Source organism: Pleurodeles waltl, chromosome 6, assembly GCF_031143425.1.
Source record: "Pleurodeles waltl isolate 20211129_DDA chromosome 6, aPleWal1.hap1.20221129, whole genome shotgun sequence".
NCBI lineage: Eukaryota > Metazoa > Chordata > Amphibia > Caudata > Salamandridae > Pleurodeles > Pleurodeles waltl.
Genome location: NC_090445.1, coordinates 1,616,153,890 through 1,616,177,928, shown reverse-complemented (window position 1 = coordinate 1,616,177,928; position 24,039 = coordinate 1,616,153,890). Strand labels below are relative to the sequence as shown.

The following is a 24,039-nucleotide window of genomic DNA, read 5'->3' as shown; positions in this document are numbered from 1 at the left end:
ATTATTTTTACCTATCGCATGATTATCAGGGTCATTTAGACCCTTGTGGGAGGACAGCCAGGCCCACTGAGGCCCTGGCCTCCGCTCCCTTGGCAGAGAACCGTCTGCTATATTTTGAGATCCCCACCTGCCTGAAGGGTATCTCACTTTTTTTATAGCATCCACAGAGTATGCATGTCCACCTATCATGATTTTTGTTAGTGAAACCAACTACTGAAGTGGAAGTCTGTTTTATGAACACAAAATAAATGGCTGTAATTGGCAAGAAGTTTTCTCCATGTGTCTAGGGGCCATTATAAGTTCCCCAAATAGGGCACAGTGACTGTAACTGTGAGCATGGGCTGCCAAGGTCAATACCTGGGTGAAACTTGAATAATTCCCTATATGGTAATTGCTCAAAGTAGCCAAAAATTAAGCAAAATTGCGCATTATTATGCAAAAAGCCTCTCTGGCATTTTGTGCCATTTCTTTTAGCGCAAAATGCACCCTCACAAGCATTTTGGATGAGAGGATACATATCATGCTAAATAAGTAATGCAAAATTGTTTGTGATGTGAAGAACATCCTCTAGGGTTCAGTTTGTTTGTGTTGTTCCCTTGCCCCCACAATCAGATTTGTTCCTCAACGAATCCTCAGCAACACTGTAGGGCAAAATGGAGTGATCCTGGGAATTTGACACAATAACTGTAACTTGAAATGTCAGAAATTATGCAAGATTAATTTCCCATTAACAAAATTTCACCCGGGGCTTAGTTAAGGCCTCGCCTAGCTCCACTTGCAGAAACCGGGTGCTTTCCCCTTATGGATAGAAAGTTAAATCATGAGTTTAGTCCAGTTAGAGCACTGCCAATTTCTCTTGTTGCATTAAACTGTAAATGACCCCCTATGTGGGGCAACAGCACTGTGTGATTACAAAAAACAGATGCACTCTAGCCCATCAGGTCTATCAACACACTCATAACTCTTTATGACAAGTCAATATGCAAGAATATTTAGTCAACTTTTTCAGGTTTTAGAATCCCAATGCTAAACATTCTCAGCAAATAACTGAGGATGCTGCTGAATCATGCACTGTTGAAGAAGAACCATAAGACAGTACTTCCTCAGTTAAGCTTTTTGGTATTTACACAACATAACAGGTACCCATCTATCATCACACTGTGATAGAACAATGAGGGCCCCAAAACCCAAACAAACCAAACACATTACTGGCCAGACCCAGAACGGGCTGCTCCCAAACCAGGGCACATCCCCAAATCCTTTCTCAAACAATGAGCATAGCCATCTATTCACAAATGTCACTCTGTTGAGCGACCTTATCACCTAGACCAGACAAACTAACAGATGTTACCATTATACATCATTGGGAAAATACGGAGCCTTATTGTGGATGCACTGGCCCAAGATTTCTTAGTTCAAAACTCTCCATTAAAAAAGAAATATTTTTAACACATATAAAGTCGATGAATAACATAACGTGTTTGAATGCATAATGGATAAGTGTCATCATTTTGGTATAACAACAGTCTCTCTTCCAGCACAAAGTAAAATGTGAGTTTTGTCTACGAGATATCTGTGCTTTATGTGTCAGATCACCAGTCTTAACATGTCCTTATTCTGTGCTGAATTGCCTTAATTATTGACAATATTTGTTTTTCATAGCTCTTGATGCACCTCGAGACCTTGCTGCAAGCGAAATTCAGTCTGAAACAGCACTGCTGACTTGGAGACCCCCACGCTCTATTATCACTGGGTTCATCTTAATGTACGACTCTGTGGATGGAACCCTCAAGGTAGGATAATGGCCTCTTCAGATATACACACATGCAAACATGTATGTATATCGATGCATGCTCACATTAATCTCTCATGGCTTCTCAACTTACTTAACCTCTTCCTATGGTTGGCTCTGCTGAGTGTAGTGGTACATAACAATTTACTCCCTGAATTAAGTATACTAGAAATGTTAGTCTGGATTTTTGTTTGGACTCCTACATCCATGTGGATAGGCAAATTGCAATGTCTCTGGAAACATTGTTGTATAGTTTTTTGCTCTCTTCATTACTCTCCAAGCAAATGTATTAACTTGAAAGGCGGATACTCCACTTGGTACATGTGAAGACCAGATTTCACGTAACTGTTCAGTTTTTTATATGTTACAAATCAGGCAGAATAGAATCAGCAAAAGCTATAAGCAACATTAAATGGAAATAATGGTGATGATTATCCCTAATGTGCTTTACTGAGTAGGTTAAATATATGTTCCGCAATACCAATGTTGCACATTGCTACAGCACACTTCATATAGCAAAATGTTCCGGTTCCTCCTTTCACGAACTAGACTGTTAACCATAGGGAAATATTAGTAAGTGTAAGTCGATCTGCTTTTAAACCAAATATGTGGTAGAAACAGGCAAAATTATTTGACCTATATGTGGAGCTCTTGCAGGCAGGTTTTCACCTAAGGTTAGCCGAATTGTAGAAGTAATAGACTCCACTAAACCGTAGATATTTCAGAAAAAACTGTTACGAATTTGCAGAAATATGATAATTTTAAAATTCAGTGGATATTAAGTAAACGTGAATTATCACTAGGTATAAGAATTTGTGGAGAACATGCACATATCTGAAATGTGAATGACATATTCTGATAACAATACATATTGAATTTTCTCCCATCTTTAACTTTTTTCCAATGACAGGAAGTCATCCTGGGACCCGACATGACGTCCTACAATCTGGTAGATCTCAGCCCATCCACTCAGTACACTGTGAGGCTGCTGTCAATGAATGGTGATGTGAGAAGCAAGACCATCCAAACAGTCTTCACCACAAGTGAGTTCAGCACTCTAAGGCCTCATGTCAACAGAAGCATTGTCTAAAAACAGCCAATTCCACTGCTTTTTTAAGTATTTCATCTCACACAACTACTCAAATCCTCCATCATTATGTTCTGTCTGCACATGGAGACACAGACCCAGATCCATATTTTCTGTATTCAGGAACACATATTCTGCTACTTTTATTCATATCACTTGTTGTCTTACATGGTCTCAAATACTCAATATTTTTGACATCTATGGGTCGAATTCAAAGTTTGACGTATGTGTCAAATAGCCTTTTTTCCTAGCGCTAAATCACTTTTAAAATACATAAAATGGATTTGTGTGCATATAGAAAGATGTATTCACTGAAGAGTTCATGTGAGCAATTCTGCTCACAGGAGTGGGAAGTGGGGCCTAAGGGGACATTCGAGGGCTAGCATGTCCTGTGAGTTTCGACACACCATCAAAAGTAAACATTGGTAGGCATTCAAAGCTGAAGGCATGTGCAGCATGGGACATTGTGTAGCTTAAGTGCTGAAAAGGAATTTAACAACGTTTGTATTGGTACTTTCCAAAAGTGTATTAGCTATATTAAGATCTGATATCGACATTAGTGTGACCTTCCAGACATGAGTGATTCATACCTGCACCATGATTTTGACACCTGTATTCTGTCATGTCTGGTCACATGTAGGTTGGGCACAATGTCCAAGTGTCATACCGTGTTTAGAATAACATTCAGTTCAGTGTTGTACACCAGCAGTGATATCTAACATAACAATGCACATGCACAGATGAAGCACCACAACCATGTAATTCCACGAAGTGTGCATTCTGAAACGAAATGTGTACTGTGTGTAAACAATGAGACCAACCCTGCTTAGTACATATAAGCAAGTGATCCACACATCCAAAATATGCCTCCAGACCCCTCCATTGCAATATGCCCCTCTCTTGAGCCTGCAAATGGAGTCCAGAATGTCATTGAACGCACGAACACTTTGTTGGTCAGTGCCAGGGACCTAATTAGGCGTTCTTAGTAAGATTTAGAGACCGCTCAGTGTTTTCAATGCAGTATTTATGCTGGCCCATGAAAAGGTTGCACAGCAACAGGTGTCTGAGAGGGAGTGGAATTTCCTCGGATCATTTACAATGGCAGGCAGTCAACAGGTCACGTAGTATCTCAGATTGCAAAGGACACCTACTAACCCGTTTTCTTTCCAACATTCTCTCCCCGGATCAAACAACCTCCAAGGTGCACAACTTTTGTGCACAATTTCCAAAATAGGAAGGGACATTGACTAAAGTTGGTTGTTTTGCTGTATCCCTTTGCAAGCACCAGATCTACTGATTATCGAATAAACTATAAAACATGACATTTGAAACACACCTTTTGCTAGGGAAATATTACAGTGTGGTGCAGATGCAATTGGCATGTGAAACCAGAAGGGGTGGTTAATGAATATCTATCTATCTATCTATCTATCTATCTATCTATCTATCTATCTATCTATCTATCTATCTATCTATCTATCTATCTATCTATCTATCTATCTAGGTATCTAGCTAGCTATTTATCTGTCTATCTGTCTGTCCTCCATCCACCTGCCTGGTTATCAGAGAGAAGCAGTAAGGAAAAGATGCATGTGTGGTGACAACTGTGCAGTCTCTCGCAAGAGAAAAATGAGATGAATGTACTTTTCTGCTACCTGTCTATGTTAATGAAGTGTTCATAATCTCCTCTTCTCCCTTTGTGTACAGCTGGACTCCTCTATCCATTCCCCAAGGACTGTTCACAAGCCTTACTGAATGGAGAAACAGCATCTGGCCTGTACACCATCTATCTGAATGGAGACAAGACTAAGCCGCAGGAGGTGTACTGTGACATGTCTGAAGATGGTGGAGGATGGATTGTGAGTACTGTTGTGATCTTGTGAATTAAATTAGTTGTGCTGGCTTATTATCACTCCTTCTCCTTAAAAAATTAAAAACCTGGGTTTACACGTCACTTTGATCCCTTCTGTAACTCTCCACTGGTAGTAGGTGCCTTGTTCTTAGTGCCTAGAAGCCCCCTTCTGGGTATTAGTGCACTTTATACATTTTCATAACATTATATTACTCCAGTAATAGGAAATGAGCTATGATGATCTGAATATAAATAGAATTATTTTGCAAATGCCCGGATCTGAAAAACGCTGTCACACTTAAGCCTTTAAATTACAATGTGGATAAATTCTCCATGTGACCTCTGAATGAACTTAAAATACGCAGAGGAATGCACACGATTTATGGGTGTCGAATACAGTTATAATTAATGCTGAGCCTGCTCCATAGAGAGATGTCAATGGATTAGAGATTCATGAAGATAGAAATAGCAACATGTCTTTATTTGTCTGCTAATAAGAGACCAGGCATCCGTGTAACATTTACTTTTTATGATTGTTCACCTACGTAGCACTCCTAGATAGGGTTAACAGAAATTCCAATATTAAATGTTCTCTTCATTTTATCTTCAACACGACCAAATGTACAAATCATTATGCTATGAACGTCTACCTCACATGCGAATACCTTAACAACAAAGGCAAGGTTCATCTCGTCTTAGATTGTGCCAGCTTCTATCCCTCCATGTGTAATGCTACTTTTGCTTTTTATTCAGGTGTTTTTGAGACGTGTTGATGGAAAGGAAGACTTTTACAGGAATTGGAAGGCCTATGCCGCAGGGTTTGGAGACCCCACTAAGGAGTTTTTCTTGGGTAATTGACAAGCATGGTTTAAAATAAATAATCATCTCCTACGTTTTGCATAAGAAATACTTTGTCCACAGTATGTCATTGCACTGAAGGACTCTTTCTTCATAGGACCTTCGCCTCAAGCTGGAAACCTGTTGAGCTCAGAAAGATCCAAAGAATGATGGGCCTCATCATGTAACAAGTGCACTGTCCCTTTTTGCACTGCATAGCACCTTAACTAGGTACACGGGGTGCAAGCAGGGCAGTGAGCCCTATTACAGATAATGCACTGCCCCCATGACAGTCACAAACTCATGCTGCCCTCACAACAGCACATTTGTGAAAGTCAGCCCAGCTGATTGAAGCAGTCCGTCCGCCTTTCACAGTGCAGGGAACTGTTTTAAGGGGGGCAGGGAACCCTTACAGAGGAATGAGGCGTTCATGGGACTCTTTTTATCGCCTCCAGGAAGGGGCCCTCACCGCTTCTTTGTTGCACACAATCAGTGCACCTCCTTACTGTCAGTGCTACCTTGCTGATCATCCACTATGACACTTTTTTTTATTTACAATCTTCTTAAATGATTATAGAGACATGAACATAATATTTAGAAGCATCAAGTTAATATTTGAGGGGATCTATTCATATTGTATTTCCACACTAGATGGAAAAGATATTCCTAGAACTTTGGAAAACCTTCCATTATGTCAACATTATCGTTAAGAAGGACCTTCTGTCTCAAAACACTCCATCTTTCAAGCTGTTATATGAGATCATCTCTGCTACAGGAAAACACACTGAAAGGGGCTAAATGGCTTCAACCAATGTAATCCATTCCCTGGTACCTCAAAATTATAAGAAAGGCCTCACTCATAGAAGTTGAAACTTATTCTACCCCTAAATGTCTAAAAATAAAATTAGAGTTATGGTGTATTGTTTGGTTTTTAGCTTCTTCATTGATACTCAAGTGGAAGCAGAAATTCTTCCCCCTTTCTGGTCTGGAATGTCCTTTGGAAAGTGAAATGACGAATATCTTACTTGCCTCTCTCATGTATCTTCGAGACCTTAGTTTCATTCCAAAAATGATCACAATAACTGCATACCATCCATCCTGCCGGGTAGTCATTCAGATACTTTGCTGATGAGCTACAGAAACTGGCATAACTTAAGGTCTGACTGAAGCAACCTACAACAATCAGGTGGCTGTGAGTAAAGAAAACAAACATGCTTCATCTTTTCTTTGAGGCATAGGATTCCCCACACTTGGAAGAGCTAGTAACCCCAGGGGAAAATGAGACAAAAAAACATGACGGGCATGAATATTAGGCAGTTGCATTTATTCAAAATATGAAAGTGGAAAAGTGTGTTTAGAAGTTGATTACTAGAAGGATTACACTGGATGCATGGGTGGGTCATACATATGTGCAACCAGCTTTACAACATATATTGTTTCCAGTCATGCTACAAGGTGTTAGCAATTCCACTACAGTTTTGCAATAGCAAAGAGTTAAATCTTTGAGAATGTTAATGTACTGGCTTATGTCCATATATAATAGGTAACCACAAACAATACTACATTTAGAAATATGCTCAGCCTGTATTAATTCTTTTTCTTCTTGGCAGGTCTGGAAAATCTTCATCAAATCACATCCCAGGGACAGTATGAGCTGCGTGTAGATCTGAGAGATGGCGATGAGACAGCATATGCAGTGTATGACAAGTTCCTTGTTGGCGATTCCAAGACTCGCTACAGACTCAAAGTGGATGGATATAGTGGAAATGCAGGTATGGGCAGCCGTATGGTTACATCATTTTTTAAAGCATATCAGACGGAGAGAATTCAGTTGCAGCTCCCTCCCTAATGCCTAAACTGGGGATCGCACGATAACACGTATGTATAGAATGCATGTGCATATTGGAAAGATTTAGGAATATATAAGATGATCTCTGGAAAGATAAACTGAACTCTGAAACCGTGGCCATGTTCATATCCTTGAAATCTGCTACGAATTATTTTAATCAAATTTATTTAATAAAAATGACAAATAGGAAATTGGTTTGGTAAATACTGGTAATAGTTTAAGAATAAAATAGCAGAACGGTGAAAGCAGGAAACGGATGAAATTGACTGAGTGAAATAGTATTTGAGCAGTGTAAAAAGAAAATAAAGGACACTGTAGTTTCAAAATACATCAATGAGTGGAGAATGAAATCAATTTAGAATTTTAAGTTGAGTGTGTGGAAGGATATTGGCCATATACATCGGAAAGGGACTTGTGCACCCTGTGATGTGACCCAAAGAGAAAGTGTCAAGTGAAGCAAGAAAATCATGGCGACAGAAACCACTTAATCAATGAGGCCGTGTCTCTTTAAAAAGAAGAAGGAAACCACCCTGCTGAGTGAAACACAAATGCAAGAATGTAGTGATCTCACTTGTAATAATAAAATCACTGGCTAATCATATTTTAAGAAAGCAAGGGCAACTCAAATCAATTGGAATACTGATTGCCTATAGTGAGGGCCAAAGCAAGCACAAAGTACTCGCCTAGAAGATCACTATATGTGGGGTATTATTAGACAATGGGGCTCATGGATGTGTCTGGCTTTTATTCACCTTCTTGACTCCCTAATAGGAGCATTAGTGAGGCAGGTATAATGGTATTGGGGTACAGGTCTAGGAAGGGGTCAGGTCAGTGGTCATCTCTGTATATGGAAAGGAACCTTCATCACGGTGGTCCCTTCCAATGGACAAAAAGTGTGGTGGACGGAATCCATCAGTTTTAGTGACTATTCACTAACTTTTTTTTTTTTTTTTTTAGAAAGAAACTCCTAAAGCAGGAGCTTGTGTATGTAAAAACCAACACATTTTCTCCATGATTTGAGGGTCATTCTTTTATACTGTTCCTAACTGCCACTTTTTCCTAAAAACGTTTATTACACCATCCAACCTAAATAGAATGGGTGGTGTAATATCCATCCTCAGCTGACCTCTGCACCGTTTGGCTATAGGAAGAAGATTTCTGTTAGCAGAGCCAATTAGGGATCTCTCAATAGAAAAGTTGAGTTCCACCTGTCTCAAAATGAGGTGGGTGAGCCAAAGATGTAGAGGACATTTGCTACCTTTGCAACAGAGAACTTTATCCAACATACTCTTAATCTAGCCCCAGGTTTACGATTGTTGAGTTGGAAACTGAAGCCAGAATATTGATGGGTCACAATAATATGACCAGAATTTTGAGGGATAAAATATCGAAGAGGTAAGTGCATGGGGGAGCTATGAATTTACTATAAATCCACATCTACATACTTATCATGGATCACCAGTGTATGACTATGTGGAATTAGGTTTTGCAAATCTATACAAACTTACCTTTAAATATACTTCCCTTTAAAATTCAGGTTACAATATTGTGACCCTCATATATTTTAGCTTTGATAGCCTGACCCACACATAGTTTGCTACTCAATGGAAAGGTGGGCATCTTCCCAGCTTTTAGTAGGGTTCATAGCATCCCTTATGTAAGTGCTTCAGAATTAGAAATGGCTAACTGAAAAGTGAGAGAGACTGTTACTGTGCATCTGAAATTTTCAACATTCCAAACACCTTGAGAACTGAATTTCAGCAGGAAAATGCAAGTTGGCAAGAGGAGTTGGAAGGTGAAAATGAAAACATCAGAATTAAGGATTAAGTAGTAGAGGAAGGACTACACAAGAGAAGAAAAAGAAGGTATAGAGAGTGATCTGTTAGATAGGGCTGTGGTTTGAGGAAGAGGGCTTTATCCCAGTTGAGATGATGGAGAGAGATACGGAGAACAACAGAATAACATGAAGGGTAAAACTCTGTTTGCAAGAAGGGGGCATCTGCGGAAGATAGGCTACAGAAAGAAAATAGAACTGTGAGAGAAAAAGGTGAGAAGGAATAGGAAGATTTTCATTCCTGGAGATGATGAGGAAGGGAGAGCTGCATAAGGAAATGAGGAATGGGACAGTGAGAGCTGCAGTTGACATAATGCACTGTGCATTCCACAAACACTGTGCACATTCACACTCTTTGAATGCCATCCTAAATACCATGACATGCTCCATCCTGATCTGGTGCATTGAAGCCAGAGTATAGAATATCAGACACACATCTTTTATCTCTCATGCTTGAAGGAATCATGTGCAGATGACAGTCATATCACAGAGTCTATCAATGCAGTCAAAGATATTGACAATAGCAAATCAATTAGGAATACAATTAGGAATATAATTCCCAGTCCGTTAAACTGCCAACATTTGATACAAGTGCTTACAATTACATGGGGCCTGCAAACCTGGCCAAATACAAGAGTCGAATATGCACCTCTTTTGATCCTGGATCTATAAAAGAAGAATTTACAGTGAATTTACAGTGAAGAGAAAGAATCAAATAGCATTTCATTGTAGAACATGTGGTGTTGGGACAGTGAGTCTTCTGTGCGTCTCTAGAGAGTGTGCTTCCCCTGCCTTATGGTGATCTACAGGCAAGTCACTTAAACATTACTATATGGTTTTAAGATCCCTACCTCAGTGAACATGAACATCCACAGAGGTCCCTGTTTACATGGACTGAGATGCTAGAGCTTAGCCCTAAGGTTGACAGGGGAATGCAGAGTGCACCCCTATTTCACAGAGAGTGGCTACTGCTCTCTCCACCAAGGCCATGGTAGATTGGTAGTGGTGGTAGCAATAAATCTATAGTCAGGTACACCTGTATCCTTGTAACCCTGGTGGGGATGGAGCGGGGAGAGCTATTAGCCATCCTCCTGCTCATTTCTGTGCAGTCTTCTTTGCCTGTGGTCCTGCTGGGATGTGTGTTTGAGAGCCAGTAGGTTCCCTAGGAGAGAATGCTGAGGTGAGACATTGTGTTTAACCTGAGCTGAGCTTTTCTGCTTGACATTCTGGCTCCCCCGTGCCCCTCCCTATTCCTTGGAGAAACCTGGTGGTCTGGGGGTAGACACTTGCTCTTATCTGTGTTTAGCTGCCCTAACTCTGCTAGGAGGAGTGCTTCCACCCTTCTGTTCTGTGATGGTCAGTGCCTCCTGGTCTGGAGTTAATAAGAATTCCTCTTCGAGGAATAGCCTGGGCTGAAACCAAGAGCCTGTCCTGAAGGACATTATCTCATCCTTGCATGCCTTGCACATGCAGTGAACATGACACACATGGGCCTCAGGATTGGAGGGGCACCCAGGATTCAAAAGTAGCAGACCCTCTGATTGGATCAGCCTATCAATCAGAGGGGATAAAAGTCCGGCCTGAGTGGTCAGTGGTTGTTCAAGACTGGTGTTCCGTTCGAACAAGCATCTACAGAATCCAGCGCTAACTGTGTTTCATAGTGCTTAGCGTCTAGGCACTATAATACTGTTTGGGGTCAGAACTCTGGCCTAGAGAGTTGTAGAAATGCTTGGTTTTCACTGTTTAGCCTAGGTTTATGTGTAGTATATTTCTTTTATGTGTATAAAAGTACCTTTCTTTTAAAAAAGTAAAGCACTGACTGGACATTGGTCTTATTAGTTGGTAGTACAGTGTGCACTGTATTCTGAATGTTTAAGCCCACCTTACCTCCTTGAATAATCCTTGGACTGCTCTGTCTTGCTACCCTGAGAGAGTCAAGTGCTGTAGAGGAGTACTTGGTCATCCGGTTTTGGGACCACTAGTACTGAGGCCCCAGGACACCAATGGGGAACACTCCTGTTAATGCGTAGTAACCCCTGCATGCTCTGGTGCCCAAGAAACCAGGTCTAACACCAGGTAAAATCGCTAACACACAAGAGTAAAAGAGACAAAACTAGATTGTTGATACAAAAGTGACACAGAAAATAAGCATAAGGGATAAAAGAGGATTTTAGATATGTTGGCGTAGCCTAACAAATGTAGAAACCACATCAAATATAAAGAAGAAGTTATATGGCAGGTTACGGAGGAAGTCAGTACAATTGGTGAAGAATTAGAAACCAGATGAGAGGATACCCAGTTTGAGGAAAGATAAGTATAGAGAGAAAGAAAATATTTAAAGTACAGAATGATAGAAGCAGCAAGCCCAAATGACATGAAATGTTTAAGACGTAATAACAGACACTTAAAATTTTTATTGCATGCAAACAATCTCTAACATGATTACAGTTACAAGAAAGGCACACCTAGCAATAGACATGGAAAAAAAAAATTAAATTCAGAAAAAGAACAGTGAGAAAATATGAATAAGTAATTAATTCAAGAGTGTTTTCTGGGCTTCTATTTTTGAGAGGGAAGAATGGCTGCTGGGTTCATAAATAGACCTTCTTTTTTGGCATTCGCTTATTAATGTAGCTCTTTGTTGTGCAGATAAAACATTGCCTACTATGCTGTGTTGGAATGGAAATATATAATCCTTTGAACTTCACACTTTCTAAGTTCTTTAAATTACGTATGTTATGTTCTCTACTTGATTTAGTAATTTCATTATATGCAGGTGACTCCATGACCTACCACAATGGGCGCTCTTTCTCCACATTTGATAAGGACAACGATTCTGCCATTACCAATTGCGCTTTGTCATACAAGGGAGCCTTCTGGTACAAAAACTGTCACAGAGTCAATTTGATGGGCAGATATGGTGACAACAGCCATAGTCAGGTGAGTCCAACAAATCAAATAGTTGTTTGAAACTTTGAATGAAACACCCTCACAATCACCCTAATACCATCAGAGAAAAGCTTTGAAAACGTTTCTCCAAATGTCTGTCATCAGTAAATTCTTTTAAGAGTTTCAGTAGAGAAATACATGCAATGGGACAGTTTTTCCTGTTGAAGAACTGCTACCAGGTTCAAATCTTAGCTCCTTCAATTTCACGACTTCTTGATCAAGAGGAGGTTATTGGTGGGTGAATGACAAGAAGATAAATTAAAAATTCCAAATAGTTAAATTTTCTAAGGCGTTTTGCTATCAGACATTAAATATTATGCAGAATCAGACCACCAAGGCTATGCAGTCTGCCGACCTCTACGTACCACATTGATGTAATTCATGAGCAGACAACATGCAACTTTTTAACAGTTCTATATATTCTTAAATTGTATTATACGTTTTGATTCTGGCATATCTGTAAAGATGTTGTTCCATGTATTCGGCCACAAAAGTGTTCTTTGCAAATCTACTAATTATAAACAATCTTACCACATGTCCTTTGACCATGGATACCATTTGGGTGTCAACAGAGGTTGCAGTTGCGATCCCTAGATTGTAGCTTGCGACCCCTGGCAGGCTGTGAGTGACCCCTAACAAGATAGAGGCCTTGTTTAGGTGTCTCACTCAGGATGACAGAGCTGTCAAACTGTGAGTTTGTAACTGAGGTTTTTTTTAAATGTGTGTTTTACTGCGGATTTTAAATGTGTTGGTTGTACACATGTTAGAATGCATTTGTGTGCGTATGTGTTTTAGGAATATGTGTCAGGTTGTATGCATCATGAATATGTGAATAACTGTGAATATGTTAGCTACTCATACCTAACATGGTCACACTCATACACATTCTTGACACACACAACCTGGCACACATTTCTAACACACATTGCGTAAACACGCAGAAAAGCACCCATTAAAAAGACAGTCAGTTACACCCTCATTGATCTACAGGTATACCATTCAGAGTGACACACAGAAACAAGGCCACTCTCTCCAGAAGCCTGCTAGCCAGCGTCCACAAGCTCCAGTCTAGGGGTTATACAAAATAGGTGTAAATGTGAGTCGGGGTGAATGCCCAAAGTTGAGGAAGGGTTGCAGGGCACAGATTACAGAATGCTTTGCACCTACCTTTAAATGAGCACTAGGTGCATTATTGTGACCGAGGTCCTGTGTGCCTGCATTTGAGATGGGGCTAGCTGCTTCTGCTCGGGGACCTTGTATGCAAATAGATGAGGGAGTATATTCTGGATTGGTAGGTGCAATTTGGTCAGAGAAAGATTGGGCCATGCAAGTTATAAGTGCATACAGGTAAGAATGGTTAAAAACCCACTTATGAGAAGGGGATATGTGCACAGAGATGAAATGAAACTACAGACATACAAGGTTGCCTCAGAAATCCGAAGCTGTCCAGTTTAAGTCTGAGTAGCCAGGGTGGTTTGGTTGAAGGCATAGTGCACACAGCTGAAAGCGATACAGTCGGACAAAATGAGAGGCTCCTGCCTGCACGTAGATAATGGCAACTATGTGGATGCAGGTGATATGAGTGTTTGCATACAGGTAAAGGGGACAAGGTGTGCAAAGGGGATATCTGTCTAGGTGCGCACAGACTAGACGTGGCTAGGTGCACACAGATGAGTGGGTCCTATGCCTACAGACAAAAGAGATGTAGCCAGAAGATGCACACAGGTGGATGTGACTTAAGAAGAAAGGCGCTAAAGAACTGGCTGCACTCCAGTGAGTGTCTACATGTGCACATGGTGGTGTCACAGGTTCAAAATGTAAACAAGTGGGTTCTGCCAGGCACCACCTATAAAAAAATTCCAAGAAACAATTCAGTTTGAGACATTAACTATATATAAGGCTAACATGATTCATGTATCTAATGAGTGTCTGAAGCAGGTCCAGGGAGGCCCACTTTGTGCTATTTTTTTAATAAGTATATAAAATTAAGCAATTATGCTGAAAATATCAACCTATTAAAAAATACATTTAGAGGATTCAAAGGTAGGTTTATTCTAGACAAATAAGTGATTCCGCTAAAAAGCTTATCCCATAACAGACACATAGACTTCCTGTGCATGCAGTAAGATTTGACTGGAGAAAAACCAAAGGATTGAAAATTGTTTGTGAACAGAGTGACAGCCTTTTTTGGTGGTATATTTGCTCTTTAGGCTCAGCAGATGCATTCTGTGTGCAGATTAGCTCCTGTAAGGAGAGCTTACACATATGTACCAAAGAGGGTTAGCATTTGAGTAATTGTTATGTTATTATGAGTCAGCACAGGCATATTGGGTTTTGCCTGCCTCTTCTGTTTTCGCTATGACACATTGAGATGCTGCCTAGGTTTTTGAGGCTGTATTTCAGTCTTTGGGGCTATGTCTAGGCTTCTTATGGCAATATATATAGTTGAATTATGAAGGTAGAGGTCAGGGTATGAGCCGGTGTCTGACCATTTGAAGCTATTGTTAAGAGAATGATGGCTGTAGCTGTTCTATTGGCTCTTCTCTTAGTCTATGGTGGTTTTTCTCCTGATCTATGATAGCTGTTCTCCTAGTCTATGCTGCTGATGTTTTGTTGGAGAGCCCCTGCAACAGCATCACAACAGCCTAGTGAATTTTGCTAGTAACTAAAGCACACTTTAAAATACTTTAAAATACGTTGGTTGTTTTTCAATATCACATATTTTAGATTTTATTTTTTCTGAGATGTCACTTTTGTTAATGACACCAAGGTCAATGATTGAGTAACATCGCTTTCTGTAAAATCACCAGGGTCAAAGGTGAACTGATGTCACTTCCTGTGAGGTCACTAGGATCAAACAGCACGTGATGTCACACCCGCTATCACTCAAATTTTGATGAATCGATGTCCATGCTTTACCTTAGAAAATCCAGTACCTTAAAACAGGCTTTACTCTTTAACATTATGTATATATTTTATTTATTTAACTGTATCTGTAACACATAAATTATTTTCCTTCTTAAAAGTGTATTTATTCAGATCCTAGAGCAGTGATACTCAAACTACAGCCCAGAGCCGGCATGCAGCCCTTTTGACTGGGATGCTGTTTACTAGGGGGAGCACTGATGTCCCAAAAAATGTCACCTAAAGGGACTAGCCGTTATTTCCAAATAAACTAACTTATTCATCAAAATCAGAGAAAAGAAGTAAAGGTGCCCTGCCTGCACCACTTAACTTTAGAAACACATTCTTTCTTAAAGAATCTTACAACAAACGTGAAAAAAATATTAAAGGCTCTAAAAAAATCCCAAAAAGTGCATTTATTTAATATGCAGAAGCAGTTCATCTTAGTATTAAGGTGATAGTTTGCAAACATTAATTTAAAGACATTCGTGCTTCCCCAACCCTAGCAACAATGCAAATGGTGAACTAAGAGACAAGTCAGTTGTTAAGTTCACTGTTAGAACGGGATGGGTTGCTATTATACATGGGCAACTCCTGCCAACCTCCTGGAATCAATGCGGCCCTCGGTCACACGACAAGCCAAACCTTTTGCCCGCCTTGGAAAATGTTTGCGAGAACTCATGACCTAGAGCTAACCCTCATAATGTCTATGGTACAGATCACATCCCATTCTGGGGCCTACAAATCGTCTCCTACTTTGACTGCTTACTGGCAGTTGTACCCAATTGTTTTGTGCTCTTCTCAACATTAAACTTTAATTTCCACACTGTATTCCACATAGCATTAATTACTTTCAGAAGTGTTTACTAGCTTCCAAACAAAGGGCCTTAAAGCCGCAAATGATGGTGCTCTTGTTTCCAACCTCTGTGGGTGTGAAAGATTACGGAGAAATTGAACAGACACCAGTCCTGCAACTGATTCATCTCATGTTAGACCAGTTGTCTTGAGGAACTCAGCATGGACTCCTTGGTCCACTAATTTATGCTGAATCTTAGTGTACATGTTTCAATTACATATACTCTGTAAGGACATATTTACAGTTCTCCCCGAAGTTGTATTTTATGGGTGAAGAACATTGCAAAATGTAAACAAACAACTGTTCGCACTGTCAAATAAAGCAAAATCTCTAGATACCCAGTGTCACAAATAAGGTAAATATTTCTGAATAGATATTATTTGGCTAAATCATTCTAGCAAAGCTCACAGGATCTATCATATTAAAAAACTAAACGATGTTATCTTACATGTGATCCTGTTAAAGTTTACATCTTTAAATTGAAGCTAACCACTTTGTTGTTGTGAAACACTCTTGCTTCCAGTTTTGAGCAGAAAACTAAAATGTGCTTTTCTCCAGCTGTTCAAGAGCATCGACAGTGATGAGTGACACATTTCCTTTCACATCCTCGTGGCTTCTTAATATATCAGAAAGTTCTTATCCATAAAGGAAATATGGAAATGATTAATGTTTGAACAATTAGTGATAGCAGACCCTATTATGATAACACACATCTGCTTGGAGAAGACTGCTTTACTGATTGCCACTGTGTCTCTTACAGGGTGTTAACTGGTTCCATTGGAAAGGACATGAATATTCCATTCAATTTGCTGAAATGAAGGTGAGACCTGTCAGTTTCCGGAATTTGGAAGGCAGAAGAAGGCGAGCATAATCTTCATCCTTGGAGAAGAATGGGAAGGGGATGTGCAGAGAATGTCACGCTGGGCATCAATTTACCAAAGTTTCAGAACCACAGGCCCAAAGGTGGTGGCAATACCTGCCCAACTGCAATCCATAGAAAACTACAGCAGCTAACCGTGAAGAAAGCAGTGCTTACTGCCCATGGTCAAATACACACCAAAGACAAATATACTCCCTGAATGGTTCCATTTTGGCAGAAAGCCTTAGGGTCTGAGGCTCAGGCATGTCGTCCTCTTGGGTGGCTGGGAGGGTGGGAGAAGGGAGTGGGTATTTGTACAGTGGTAGTTTGTTTTAGAACCAACCATATTTTAAACAACCTTTGTATAATTATTATTATTATTGTTATTGGTGGCAAGAGAGTTTGGTTCCTGTGGAGACTTCTTTTGTGTTAATGTACCACAGAGGATGGGGAGGGAAATATTTAGCTTTCACTCAGAGCATTAACATTGTATTATTACTATTACAAGTAATGGTAATAATGAAATGTAGGTTATCCTTGAGTAGGGTTGCCGTGTGTCCCATATAGAACTGGGCTCTAGCAGGCTGAGCCTAAGTATCCTACGTTGTCCCAATGCACCCACACATGCAAGTTAATTTGATACAAAATTATCTAATTGGGAAGTTAACTATTTACATTCATAAAATCTCTAAAATAGGATGCAGGAGGATGATGAAGGCTTATAGCATGTAAAAGCTCAGTATTCCTCACTGATATGTTAACCAAAACAGGTGCCTCCTTTTTCTGTTATGAATAAACTGCATGGCATCAGGGGGACTCTATCTTCCTCTAATCATGACAGGTTTAATTCACAAAGGTGCTGTTCTACAAGTTGGAAATTTGCTTCTGTAGGGTCAGACAATCTTTGGGGCAAATTGTTAACTTGTATGGGCTTCACAAAGAATCTCAGGATTAGTCCTGTAAATCCTGGACAGTCATAGATATCCAGACACAATGAGATGCACAAATATTTCCTTATGTAAAGTTAATAACCAATGCAGGGTTCTACACTTGTAAATGTAATGCAAGTGTGCATTAACTCATTTAATTCATTTTCCAACCACGTCAACATGTGTTTTTTAAATAGAGAAACCTCTTCACCTACTTCGCCATAAAATATACTGATTTTCCATTCCTATTTCTATCACTTGCTTTTACTCAGGATATTTACAGGGGAATCAATTTTCTTGAGTTTCATCAATTTGAAACTACCTTCAAATTTTGGAAGAATATTTACAAATATATAAGCTTGTGATAACTCACCAACTTTTACATGCCAAACCAAGCAGGAACGCCCACAAACACTTCTCTCCCAGGGCTTTTTCAAAAATGTATATTCCAGAAACTGATGGAATTTTAATATTCGTACATTTTATTTGCTAAGATAAAATTCCACATTTCCTGATTCTGTGAATCAGAAATGTGATTTGGCTATCACTAATAACACTTTCAAGCACCTGAGCTGAACGTAGGTCTATCTCTATCCACTAACCATCTGTTCACTATATCTTTAACAAGCAAGCCTGCACCTTGCACTCTAATCATCCAGTACAAATACATGTCTTAGTGAGTTGAAAAATTGGGCTCAGATTTAAGAAAAGTGGTGATTCATTACACAAAGCACCACATTTCTTGCGCCCCATTGTCCCCCCAACGCCACCATGTGTGCGCTGTATAAATGATATGGCGCACCATAGCGAATGCTAGAATCAATAGCTTTATCATTTCTGATGCTATTGTGGTACTTTGCAGGATTAATACCATAAATCTTAGGGGTAATCCTGCAAAGTACATAAAAGGGCATTTTAAACAATGGTGTGCCTCGATTTAGCGCCTTCCGCTGTGCCATTTGTTAGGGTCCCCTAGTGAAGGAGAGCCCCCTTGCAGACATTATGCCTGGCACTTGCATAACGTGACGCAAACATTTACAAGTGGCGCAATGCATGCATTGCACCACTTTGTAAATTTGGCGTGGCTTTTTTTGCCAACCTAGCGTCACTATGGCATAAAAAAAGTTACACTAATATGGCGCTAGGCCCTTCTTAAATCTGGGCCATGGTAATCCATCCAGTGCTTTTTATACAGCCACTACATCCCCACACATAAAGTATCTCTGAATATAAACATAATCTGGCTATTTTATCCAAACGACCTGCACTGTCCTTAACGTAGAAAAACAATTTGTGATTGTAATTATTTGGTGTTTTCTTTTTCTTTTTTGTTTTGTAAAAGCACAATTTACTATTTAAACTAATCTGTTAATACCCTTTAAAAAAGGAGATGTGTGCAAAAACTGAAGGAATAAGGGTCATATTACAGAAAGAAAAGACACAATATGCACATTTTCTGTCAGCTATTTGTTAAGGTTAGGAGAAATGAAAAACAGTTTTCTATAATAGAAAACAGACAACCTTCGATTAAAGGCCACTTTCTCCTTGTGACAATTGTCTATTCTTTTCATATAAAAAATGAAAACTAATTTTTTCTAATCATTGTTTTTATATGTAATTTAATGTTTTTAAAGAAGGGTTTGTAGAATGTACATACCTAAAATATTTGTACCCAAGTGACTGCCAGGTTTTTGCCTTGTCCCCCCAGCTGCCTTTGCTTGCTCAGCAATCCATGCAGACATACCTCTGGGTTCACAAAGGCATGATGATTCGTACGTAGTTAGAGCCTCTCCAAATGGATAACAATTACTAACCAAAAGAGAGAAAAATGCAAAATATGAATACGATCCAAAACCACTGAAACTGAATGTAAATGAAGGGGTCATTTGTAAAAAAAAATAATAATAAAATAAAATGAAAAAACTAAATAATTCCTTGCTTTGTTTTTGTGAATATGCCACTGATAACAAACACAATAAAATCATTTTTGTTTTGAATATTTGCCTTTTTTTCCAAATGATAGAAGAGAAAGCAGATTTCAAATTTTGCGATCAGGTTTTCTGGGTCTTTGGTTATCCTTAATGTGTACAAAGAAGGGACAGCAGAGTTCCTGTTAAGCAGTGTCGGTGGGTGACATATTGAATTGGAGGGGCAGAAAAAATATTTTACCAAAAAAATGTTTCAATTACCTTACATTGCATGTCTTCGAACTTCCTGGCTCCAGACCAAGTGCCACTTCCCACAGCAAACTCCCTTATCTAATCAGGATGTCGCTCTCTATACCAATATTACAAACATGTCCCTTGTTAGACTTGGCATCCTAGATGTGGTCTCCCCTAACTTTTTGCCTTTGTTTCCCAGGTTGTTGATGTATGCTGGACTCTGTTTTTGCTGTTTTTGTTACTCTGGGCACTTTACAACTGCTATCCAGTGCTAAAGTGCAAATGCTCCTATGTAAAATATATGTGTAATTGACTTTCTGTGATTGGCATATTTGATTTACTAGCAGGTCCCTAGTACAGTGCACTAGAGATGCCCAGGGCCTGTAAATCAAATGCTGCTAGTGGGCCTGCAGCACTGGTTGTGCCACCCACATTAGTAGCCCTGTAAAAATGACTCAGTCTTGCCACTGCAGTGTCTGTGTGTGCAGTTTTAAACTGCCAATTGGACTTGGCAAGTGTACCCTCTTCATACATGTAAGGCACTCCTAAGGTAGGCCCTATATAGCCCCATGGGCAGGGTGCAGTGTATGTTGAAGGTGGGACATGTACTTATGTTTTACATGTCCTAACAGTGAAATATTGCCAAATTCGGTTTTCACTGTTGCAAGACCTTTCTCTCTCATAGGTTAACATGGGGGCTGCCTTTAAATATTATTAAAGTGCAGATTGCCTTAGGGAGCAGATACAATTATGGAGTTTAGGATCTCTGAGCTCACAATTTAAAAATACATATTTTAGGGAAGTTGGTTTTTAGATTGTGTGTTTGAAAATGCCACTTTTAGAAAGTGAGCATTTTCTTGCTTAAACCATTCTGTGACTCTGCCTGTTTGTGGATTCCCTGTCTGGGTCAGTTTGACAGTTGAGCTGTTTGCACTTCTCTCTACACAGTGGCACAAAGGGAGCTGGGGTGTAGCCTGCATATCCTGATGAGCCATCTGTGCTAGGAGGAAGGGGAGGAGTGGTCACTCGCACCTGAAAGGGATGTGTCTGCCCTCCCACAATTCAGTCTCCGACCCCCTGGTGTGTGTCTGGGCCTGGCCTGGGCAAGGCAGGATTTCCCAAACAAGAGAGACTTTCCTTTGAAGTAGGCCTACTTCAAAGGCAGAAAGGGGTATGAGAAGAGCACCCAAAACCCCTGAAGATCAGATCACTTCTGGAATCAAGAGGAACCTCTGCCAAGGAGAAGAGCTGAGGAGAAGTGCTACCCTGCCGGTGACTGTACTTTGTGGAGCTATCCTGCAGTTGCTGCTTCTGCCTGTGAACGGGGACAAAGAGTGGACTTTGTAGTATATTCCTGCTTGAGAAGAATCTCCAAGGGCTTGGACTGAGCTTGCCCCCTGTTCTGAAGTCTCCGGGCCAATAAAACAGGTCCCCAAAAAGCACCTGGACTCTCTGCTGAGACTCCTGCCCTGCCAAGTGGTGGCCTATCCAGTCCCTGGGCTCTTGAAAGGAGACACTGGTGAAAATCCAAGAAAACTGACTTCAGACTACCCCGGACCGACGCCGCTGCTGAATCCTGTGACGCCGCCTGCAACTGACTCAGTGGTCCTCGCTGGAGTGCGATGACCCTTGCAGGTCCAACACTGCTGCAGCCCGCCGAAGTACGCGACTTCGTGGAATTCTCCGCACCATGTTGTGACCGACGCCACCCAAAGTGTGCGGATTCAACGCTTCGCACAGATGCCGCCTTACCTCCAGCGTTCCACAGAAGAACCCGACGCCTCTTCGTGATGCCTCAGCCCCTTCGCCCTGCAGCACCGGAACCGATGCCGCCTCAGATCCAACGACGCCACAATCCCCAACTTCAGGGACAGGCTTGTGTTCCCACTTTACTAAGGTACTGTACCTGTGGGTCTGAGTGACTCCGTGGCCAGTGCTATGTCGTCGGATTGTTGGGAACGACTCCGTCACGATGCCATGTTAACACCTCATTGAAGCATTTTGTGTTTCTAAGCGCTATTTTAAGTTTAATCTTTAAAAATTCATACCTTGACTTGTGTATGTTGGATTTTTGTCGTTTTGGTCTTGTTTTGTTTAGGTCAATATTGGCTATTCTTCTAAATCTTACCTTGCCTCTGAAGTTAAGCCTACCTGCTCGTGCCAAGCTACCAAGGGGGTGAGCGGGGGTAACTGAGTGTGATTCTCCTTTACCCTGACTAGAGTGAGGGTCCTTGCTTCGACGGGGGGTAACGTGACTGCTAACCAAAGACCCCATTTCTTACATCTCTTAAAACGCAAACTATTCACAGCTGTAAAACAAAAGATCCAGCCATGAGAGAGCTTAAACAGACATTGAATGGCAGGAGGGGTTATTATTTTGGGTCCCCACTAACCTAGTGTGGGGACCCAAAGATAACATAGGTAGAAAGAGCACATTGTCGTGAATGTTCTGGGGGTGGTCCCATTCTCCTTATGAGAAAAAATATTTTCTAAAACTAATAAAATAAAAAGTGAAACCCTGCAAAGCACTATTGGTCGAGTTTTCCCAAGTACAGTGAATATTGTAGTATTAGCTCTCTCACTGTGCCAGGAGAGCCACTTTCACTTTGGAGATTTCTGTTTTACATAAAGCATTTTACCAGTTTCCAGTGTTTTAAGGAGAGAACCATAAGAAATTACTATGATTAGGTAACTGTCAACATGTGACCAGCGCTCCAATTCCACTGATCTAGTTCTCTCTGCTGTGCCTGTTCACACTGTGAGTGCCAAAGCCACCATGCAGCAAGAAGGGGAGAGACAAAAGAAAAAAAAATAGTTTGCCCACGCTGAAGTATATCGACAATTGAGCAGTAATCCATGTAACAGGGGCAGTCTGCAAGGCGTGCCAAAAACAGACTCAAGGCGGGACAAACGTGAAGCATTTACCAATTACATCAAGGCCCTCATTAGGTGGGAAAGGCCACCTGCCAAACTCCAGTAGGTGAGGAGACAGCCAGGGTGGTCTCCTTCCCGCTGGCCCTATTATGAGTTTCTCGCTGGGCCAGTGGGCGGGAACACAGTTTCTGCCCACTGGCCCAGCGGGAAATGCAAAACAACATTGTCACTGTATCGTAATGCTGCCGATGGCAATGCTGTTGTGCGTCGTCTACCGTCACACAAATCGGGGGGTTCGCACTGTCCATGCCAAGTGCATGGGAAGTGCAGGGGCCCCCTAGGGCCCCCACCACTCCGTCTCCGCCAGCATTTACATGGAAGTGACACCGCCATGTAAACACCAGCGCTTCTTGAAGTGCTGCCCTGGCGGATTGGGACTGCCGGCAAGTCCGACCGTGGTGCTTTCGTCACAGTCGTAATGTCGCACTCAGACCGCCGCTTCCGACCGTGGCCCTGGCGCTCTGGTGACCACCAGGGTCATAATGAGGCCCCAAGTGATTTTTGAAAGGCAAGCCCACAAACGAGTGAAAGTGATAGGCGTGACATGGGCATGGTTAAACCATCAATACTTACAAAAGGTCAAAGCGCTTGCACCCTCGACCTTAAAAAGGCTTTCTTCAAGACAGGGACTCAAGACTTTTCCAATAAATTATTTTTTGTAAAGAGAGAACGCTATTTAAATCACACCGCGCGCACGCTTTGCCTCGCAGGACGTGCTGAGACCGGAGTTGCTGTGGGGGCAGGGACTTAAAGCCCCTTTAAATCACACCGCATGCCAGCTTTGCCTCGTGGGACGCGCTGAGACCGGAGTTGCTGTGGGGGCAGGGACTTAAATCCCCTTTAAATCACAGCGCGCGCCCGCTTTGCCTCGCGGCACGCGCTGAGGCCGGAGTTGCTGTGGGGGCAGGGACTTAAAGCCCCTTTAAATCACACCGCGCGCCCGCTTTGCCTCGCGAGACGCACTGAGACCGGAGTTGCTGTGGGGGCAGGGACATAAAGCCTCTTTAAATCACTTCCTGGGACACACCCGGGCAAAGCCCGGGCCAAGGGCGGGCCCCTCCTGCGCCCGTCAGCGCCTGGAAGAGGCTGGGCTGGGCCACATCTCTTTATTTTTTGTTTTTTTGCATTGAGGATTAGAGAATGGTGAGGCCTGAGGAGCATAGGCTTATTCCATTGTCCAGGATCCCTGCTGCAC

At 41.2% G+C, this 24,039-nt stretch overlaps 1 protein-coding gene across 4 annotated transcripts in view; it reads left to right on the top strand.

Annotated features, from left to right (window-relative positions):
* The window catches only part of TNC (tenascin C), a 127,390-nt gene extending 107,645 nt beyond the window's left edge, over positions 1-19,745 (top strand). For all 4 annotated transcript variants that reach the window (XM_069241520.1, XM_069241519.1, XM_069241517.1 and 1 more), the window contains 7 exons: positions 1,663-1,793; positions 2,703-2,835; positions 4,587-4,738; positions 5,485-5,581; positions 7,179-7,340; positions 12,028-12,191; positions 16,721-19,745. In XM_069241520.1, the coding sequence (XP_069097621.1) occupies positions 1,663-1,793; positions 2,703-2,835; positions 4,587-4,738; positions 5,485-5,581; positions 7,179-7,340; positions 12,028-12,191; positions 16,721-16,831 (950 nt within the window). In that variant the 3' untranslated portion in view covers positions 16,832-19,745. The remainder of the gene's footprint in view (positions 1-1,662; positions 1,794-2,702; positions 2,836-4,586; positions 4,739-5,484; positions 5,582-7,178; positions 7,341-12,027; positions 12,192-16,720) is intronic.
* The last annotated feature ends 4,294 nt before the right edge of the window (positions 19,746-24,039 follow it).